The sequence below is a fragment of the Heloderma suspectum genome, chromosome 6 (genome assembly GCF_057233095.1).
Source record: "Heloderma suspectum isolate Gila_16-S chromosome 6, 16-S_ref, whole genome shotgun sequence".
In the NCBI taxonomy this organism is placed as follows: Eukaryota; Metazoa; Chordata; class Lepidosauria; order Squamata; family Helodermatidae; genus Heloderma; species Heloderma suspectum.
In genome coordinates this window covers 39592207-39599949 of record NC_139463.1, presented here as the reverse complement: position 1 = coordinate 39599949, position 7743 = coordinate 39592207, and the positions used below count along the sequence as shown (strand labels likewise).

At 62.5% G+C, this 7743-nt stretch overlaps 1 protein-coding gene across 1 annotated transcript; it reads right to left on the bottom strand.

Annotated features, from left to right (window-relative positions):
• Positions 1-2372: 2372 nt before the first annotated feature.
• On the bottom strand, positions 2373-6036 carry EGR3 (early growth response 3). Its single transcript, XM_084808189.1, has 2 exons — positions 5871-6036; positions 2373-3451 (listed from the first exon to the last, which is right to left on the bottom strand). The coding sequence occupies exons 1-2, from the start codon at positions 6019-6021 to the stop codon at positions 2373-2375; spliced, it is 1230 nt and encodes a 409-aa protein (XP_084664315.1). The 5' UTR covers positions 6022-6036.
• Positions 6037-7743: the final 1707 nt, after the last annotated feature.

The following is a 7743-nucleotide window of genomic DNA, read 5'->3' as shown; positions in this document are numbered from 1 at the left end:
TTAGTATAAGGTACTATAAATCCAAGAAATAAAAACATCCACAAAATATATTACATCTGTTTTTTTCTTTTTCCCTAAGTACTCAACTTTATACAAAAGTCTTTCAAAAAATATCATTCCCTTAGATTTTTGTAGTTAAACCTGATTTTTGTTTCTTTCAGTTCACATAAATTAGACTGCATTTTTTTCTCTCTGAGAATTTTTTTTTGATTTATTTTTTATAACATGCAGACATCAAACCTGGATAAAACACAACCTTTTGGCAACAAGTTTTTTTTTTAATTATTATCATTGTTTTGCTTAAATATCTGAGCAGTTTTATTAAAACAAAACAAAAGGAAAGAAAAACAAAGCAAGACATGCAATGACATGCACGTACCAGAAGGAGAAGAGGAAAAAGGCGAAGTGCTTTCTCTCCCCTCAGTTTCTTTTAAGTGACCCCCAAACAAAACAGAACAGGGGAAAAAAAATCACATTATAAAAAGTACGCATCAAAACACTGTTTTCTGCATTTCTGGAAATCATTGTCCTTGTGCTAAAAAAACAACAACTCTATCCCCCCAGTTGATGCCCAGTAGCCCTCTTTCCTAAAATAACATCCCCAGGGTTACCTGGAACGACCTGGAAATTGCTAACCCATGTCCCATTAACTTTTTAAGGGTCTTTTGAACACTTAAATAGTTCATTTGGATTTACCACACACGCACACACACGCACGCACACACACAGAGCTTAAAAAATAGAAGGGCAAGGGGTGCATAAAGTGACCCTCAAACTAGACACCCTGTAAACTCTACTGCCTCTTCCACTCCAACAGGATCCTAGCCCCCGGAGGAAAATGAATAGGAATCAACAGTACATTCAAGTCAGGTGGGAGTTGAAAGAAGGCAGCCCTGATCTCCCCCACCCCCAATTCCCATTTTCTTGTGGGGCTCAACCCAGTCACTACATTCGAAGCTGCCAACAGCGAATGCCTGGAAGGTGGATTTGGGGTGACGAATCAAAGGGAGCGTTAAATGGATGCCTCTCTCTCTCTCTCTCCCCCACTCCCCCCCGCCGCACTCCTCCTTTGGAGGAAATAAAGTTTGGAATGTGTGAACCAGCCTTCCCAGTTGGCGTCCCCCCCCCCCCCGTTATCTCTTTCATTCCCCACCTTTAAAAAAAAAAAAAGCGGTGTAATATGCAGTTAAAGGTTGACCTGGCCTCTCTCTGTACTTTGCCCTCGACTACGAGTGACACGGTCTTTACACGACCTCGTCATCCCCGAGGTGGCAGGAGAGGAGGCAGAAGGGAGGAGGAAAGAGGGGTGCTTGAGGCATGACAAGGGGGGGGGTGTCTTAAGGAAGAGGGGCGCACTGGCTTTTCTGTTGGTTTGGAGGGGGTGTTGGAGAATGCTTGCGCGGGAGGGGGACAGAGGAGCGGAAGGTGGACTTAAGGGGGGGGGGGGCTGGTAGCCAGAAAGAAAAGACGAGAAAGAGAGAGAGAGAGAGAGAGAGAGGGTGGGTGGGGGGGTGGGGAGGAGATGCTCTTCCAAGCCAGGAATAGCTCCGGCTGCTCCCCAGCCGTGGCAAAGGCGCCGGGAAAGGCGAAGCTGCACGAGGGGGCTGAGAAGCCGAACAGAGCAGCCGGCAGCCCCGCCAGCGGCGCGCCACAGCCCCAGGGAAGGCGGCTGCCGTCGGAGGCCAAGGCCACACGCCGCGTCTCCCGCCATCTCGCCAGGGCGGTGGGACGGGAGGGGCCGCCCTGAGCGCTCCTCTCCGCTGTGCACAGCCCCTTCGGGGGGGGGTGTGAGGGACGGGGGCACGGAGGGCGGTTCACCGAGGGGTGAAAGCAGCCCAGTCCAGCTCCAGAGGCTGGCACACGCACACAGGCACACACAGGCACACGCGCGCACACGCGGTCTCCACGGGCAGCAAGCACTGCGCTTTGGTGCGCCCCTCCAGCGAGGGAGAGGAGGAGGAGGAGGAGGAAGATCACCAGGGGCGCCTAGGAGGGGCTGGGGCGGGGCTCCGGGGAAGCGTCCCCGTGTCCATCCGTGTGTCGCCCCCCTCATCCACACGTGCCCGGCAGAGCCCCCCGCGCCCCCGCGGCCCACGACAGTTCCTCCGGGAGAAGCGGCTCAGCCCCGGCTCCCCCCCCCCCAGCCGCTTAGGATCAAGGCGATCCGGCGGGAAGTTCAAGGCTCCCTCCCGCCGCCGCCGCCGCCAGCGGGCCGGCGGCGGGAGGCGCGCGCGCAAAGGCGCCCCTCCGGCGGGAGCCCGGGGAGGCGAGCAGCCGCTCCTGCCGCCGCCGCCGCGCGGGGTCTGCGCCAAGGCGCAGCCAAAGGCAGCCTGGCTCGGGAGGCACTGGGGCTCGGCGGGGCGGGAGCAGCGTCACGCGCAGGTGGTGACCGCGGGGGCCAGCGAGGCCACGGCGGGCGGGGCGCCGGGCCCGGGCGCCGCGGCGGCGGCGGCGGCGGCGGCGGCGCCCTTGTCGGCCTTCTTCTCCTTCTGCTTGAGGTGGATCTTGGCGTGCCGCTTGCGCTCGTCGCTGCGCGCGAACTTGCGCCCGCAGAACTCGCAGGCGAAGGGCTTCTCGCCCGTGTGCGTGCGGATGTGGGTGGTGAGGTGGTCGCTGCGGCTGAAGCTGCGCATGCAGATGCGGCACTGGAAGGGCTTGTGGCCCGTGTGGATGCGCAGGTGCCGCGTCAGCTCGTCGGAGCGCGAGAAGCGCCGGTCGCAGCCCTCGGCCGGGCAGGCGTGCGGCCGCTCGTGCAGCGGCGTCTTGCTGGGCCGGTTGGGGTACTTGCGCGGCCGGATGGGCTTGAGCGTGAGCGGCGGCGGCGGCGGCGCCTGCTGCAGGCTGCCGAAGCCCGGGTGGATCTGCTTGTCCTTGAAGGCCTTGATGGTCTCCAGGGGCGTGATGGGCGGCGGGTTGACCCGGATCGGGTCCAGGTTCTGGAAGGGCTTGTGCTCGGGGAGGCCGCCCAGCTCGCCGGGGTGCCCGTGGTACAGGCCGTAGTCCGGGATCATGGGGAAGAGGCTGCCGTCCAGGCCGCCGCCGCCGCCGCCGCCCGCCTTGGCGCCCTGGTAGTCCTGCGCCGAGTACGAGAGGCCCGCGCTGGCCTGCGGGTCGTGGAAGGACACCGGCTCGCCCGCGTAGAGGTCGCCGCAGCCCGAGTAAGGGGGCAGCGCCGGGTACATGCCCTCCACCTCGGCCTGGCTCTGCACCTGCACCATGCTGCCCGTCGAGGCCTGCGCGCTGGACGAGGGCGGCGGCGGCACCCCCAGGATGCCGGCGCTCATCAGGCTGATGATGTTGTCCTGGCACCAGTTGGACGGCGAGTCGAAGGCGAACTTGCCCAGGTAGGTCACCGTCTTGTTGCCCCCGGGCGCCGGCTGGAAGGAGCCAGAGTACGACGACAAGTCCTGGCCGGCCTTGTCGTTGGCTAAGCCAATATCCATAACATTATCTGCGGAGGGAGAGAAACGGGGCGGGGGGCGGGGGGAGAGAAGTGGGTGAGCGATTTGGGGGCAGCCGGAGGAAGCGGCGGCGGGGAAGGGGCCCTGATTCAGGCCGGGGGAGGGCAGTGCAGTGGGCGGAGGCGGAGGGGGCGCCACGGTTTGGAAGCCTGGAATCCCCCCCCCCCCCAAACCCGTGAACAGCCATTGGCAAGACGGCGACGGGAGCTGGGCACCGGCGACGCCTGGAGCACATAGGCCTGCCCACGAGATCGTCAGGTCGCCGACGCCGGGAAGGAGCCGCCGTGGGGAGGCCGGGGCCGGGGCCGGGGAAGGCGGAGTCCTGGCATTTGAAGACAGGGAGGGAAGAGGCGGTGGAGAACTTGGGCTTAACTTGCTTAGGGATACACGGAAAGGTTGGTATATGGGGGGGCACAGTCGCTTTTCGGTGTCCTCCCCTCCCCCAAAGTTAGCGCCCCTCGGTGGGAGCCGAGGCACTAACTTCCCAGGAGCCTGGATCGCCCTTCCCTACGTACACAAGGACAGCCGCGCGCACACAAATATGTTCATGGGAGATGTATGTGTCTGGAACAATTTATACACGGACACGCGCACACACACACACACACACACGCATATACATACGCGCGCGCGCACACGGCCACGCACCGTGGAAGGAAAGAACGAACTAGTGTAACACTCGCGTTCGTACAAAGTCCACACATGTACAACACACACACACACACGGTAGAGACATAACACACACCCAAACGAGACGGACCCATAGGCGGGAGACTCTCTAAGCGCACACACAGGAGTCGCGTGGCCTCTGCACAGGCCATTTTCACGGCACCCTACAAGGGGCGCCCATCGGCTCGGCCCCATTGCCCTCGCCACGAGACGAGCCGCCCGAGTCCCATGCGGACGAGAGCCGCCGCGGCTGGGGACAAGGCAGGTCGGCTGTATGTACAGGAGCGACAGGTCCAGTGAGAGCACCCTAGGGGCGAGCGAAGGGGGCGCGGGGGAGGGGGATCAGGAGGGAGCAGGTACCTGAAGTTACAGGTAGGGTCAGGCTGCCGAGAGCGAACTGGTCTGTCTCTGCTTGTCTCCAGGCGATTTCCCACCCCACCGACACAGCTGGGGGCCTCCAGCAGAGCTTTACAAACTTGCCGTGATTTCTGCGTCGAGACCAGTTATGAAAAATATAAGGGGAGGGTGTTTTTTCTTTCTTTCTTCCTTTTCACCTTCTCCCTTTAGGAGCGATGGGGGAGATCGAGCGACACCATGGAGAGAAAGGAGGATTGGGGGGGGAGGGGCTGGTTGATTGAAGCAAGAGAGGGTGCGGTGGTGGTGGGGCGGGCGAGGCAGAACCGAACCGGGTCGGACTCCGGCTTCGAAAAAGGGAGGCTCCAGCCCAGACTCGCTCCCCCCGCCCCGCGCGCGCCTCCTCTCCACTTCTTTCGAGGCGTCCAGAAGGAAGCAAGGCAACTTCAGCGCACCCCCAGGCCTGCTGCCGGAGAGAGGAAGGCCAGGTGGCCGAGGAGGAGACCAAGAGACCCCCTCTCTTCTGCCTCCCCTTGCCCGCCCCGCTTCCTCTCCGCCCCCCCCCCCCCCGCCGCCGCCGCCGCCGCCACCTCTCCGGCTCCAAGGAATCCTCGATCCCAAATCCTCCCCCGTAGAAACCTCCCCTTATCGGAAAATAGAAGATCCCCCTCACACCCTCCCACACCCTTCTCGTTCCGACATGATTCCTATAGACATATTGATCAAAAGAGAAAGGAGAACGAGGGGGGGCCGGGTTGTGTGTGCGCGTGTGTGTCGGGGGGGGGGGGAAGCTGTGCCCGCGCAGCGAGAGCAGCCTGTGTCACAGAGCAGCCACAGCACACGGAAAAGGGGGAAACACATACACAAGGACGGACACACACGCACGCACACGCACACGCGCGCGCCGAAAGGACAGGCCCGCCCGGGGAGGGGGTCTCATCCCCACGGCCGCACGCAACGCACCCGCGGCGAGCCCAAGGGAGGCCTCCAAAGGGCAGCAGCGTCCAGGGGACCCGGGGGGGGGGCGAGGAGGAGGGGGCAGGCTTCCAAGGGCCGCTCGCCCACCACCACCCTGCGGCTGCCCGTCCCTTTCCCCGGCCAGCGTACCTTCCAGCGTCTCCCCCGCGGGTCGTTCCTGCCACTCTCCCCGGGAGCCCGGCAGCGATGGCCCGGTGCGCCGCGGAGGAGGTGGAAGGGATGGAGGCAGACGAGAGGCTCAGCCCCGGCCTCTCCTTGCCCGCGAAGGATCCGTCGCCCACCCACCTACCCCCAACACAGGCACATGCTTCGCCCCCTCCCTCGCCGCCACCCTCCCCTCTTCCCTCCTCCTCCCCGCCCCCCCCCGCCACAAGCGCCCTCTCCTCCCTCCCTCCCTCCCTCCCTTACCTGCCGCCATCTGGTTACTGTAGTGAGCCTCGCCGTTGCCGGAGAAAATGTTCAGAGAGTTGGGGATCTCCTCCTGGTACAAATTGTCAGGCAACTGGTTCATCAAAGTGTTCATGGTCCCCGGCAGCTTCTCCACGAGTTTGCCTGTCATAGCACTGGAGGCGGCGGAAGGCGACGGCGACGCGGAGAGGCTGTGGCGGCGGCAGCGGGTTCAGAGCGGCTCCGAGCTCCGTTCCCGGAGAGACGACATCAGAATGGCAAATCCGTGCGAAGGAGAGCATGCGAGAGAAAAGTTGCGGCGGGGGGGGGGGGGGAGGCGGCGTGTGGACGGGGGAGGGCCGGTTGGCGGAGGGAGGTGGGTGGGTCGGCGGGGGCACGCAATCCTCGGTGGATCCCTGGAGGTGTTTCCTGGAGCCGGGGGGAGAACCGATCTGCTTTGCAGATGTGACTGTAGAAGATGGTGGGAGTCTTTAATCCCTCCCCGGCCTCCTCCCTCCCTCCCCGGCCTCGCTCCGCTCGCTCCTTCTTCCCTTCCCTTCCCTTGCCTTGCCTGCCTTGCCTTGCCTTCGCTCGCCCGTTCAGCAGGTTCCCTCACTGCAGCCCAAATGCTCAGCCAGGGAAATCCACCAGCCTATTTATGTGAGCGACGGGAAAGCTCCGTGACGTAGCTGCCCATATATGGACAGACAAAGCCGAGCCGAAGCCGAGACGTCACAATGGAAGCTCCTCACAATGGAACGTTTAGAAAGCAGGAAGCCAGCAGACGCCCGGGCGCTGCTGCAGCTGCAAGGGGGAGAGAGATGCAAAGCAGGACCGCGCAGACCGACACCTCCTCGCGGCGCTGGCACGGGGGAAACGTCGAGGGCTCGCCGCGGGTCGCTGCTGCGGGCGCCGCCGCTGCGGGGCCACGCTCGGGCGGCCGCCCCACGCGGAGGGCGCCCGGCTTGAGAAGCGCGGACACGCGGCGCGCCGGCCTGCCCAGCCGAGCGCACGGGTCTGCAAGCGCCCCGCGCCCCCGCCGGGCTTCCTCTGCCGCCGCTGACCTCGCGCTCGGCTTTGGGAAGGAGCGGGGCGGGGGCGGGGGTACAGCGTCTCCGGAGCGGGCAGGCGCGCGCCCTGCGTCGCGGCTGTGCTTCTCCAAAGCGCCCATTCCCGAGCGCGTGGACTCCAGCAGCGGCTGTTGATCCCCGCACCGCAAAATCCGAGCCACGGAGGAGGTGCCGCCGAGGCTGCCAGCTGCTCAGCGCCCCCGGTCGCCGCGTTATTGGCCCTCCCGGCTGAAGAGGACGTGGACGAGCAACAGGAGTGGGGGCGGGTTGGGGGAGATGCCAAAGGGGGCGCGGGGCGCGTGTTGCGCTCGCGTGGCTTCAAGGCAGTTGCCGTCCAAAACATCGGGAGGGCACCAGGTTGCCTCCCCACTTCGAAGGATGGCCCTGCCCTGGATGGATCCATTTCCAGCCATAGCGAAAGTGCCTTCTTTGTAGCTTGGCCTGCGCTGCCCCAGGACGTGGGGTGTTGGAAAGTTCTAACAGAGGCTGGGGTGAACGACGCTGGATTCCCGGAGGGGGCGGACGGGGGGCTGACCGTGTTCGGATATGAATCTTAGCACAAACGCAGGTTAAGACGGCCCTCCAGTTTTGGAGGAGGGTATATAATTGGTCCCCCCACCCCCGTACTGATCAATACTTTTAGTCCACCTTTCTTCCAGTGAGCTTAGTATGGGCTAAAGTGTCCCCACCACACATACCTTGTCCTCACAACAACCCTGTGAGGTAGGGTGACTGGTGTGCACGTTACCTCATCTCTCAGATGATTATTAATTACTAGTATGTTATTATTATAAATTAATAAGCACGCCGCAATAAATCTGTTA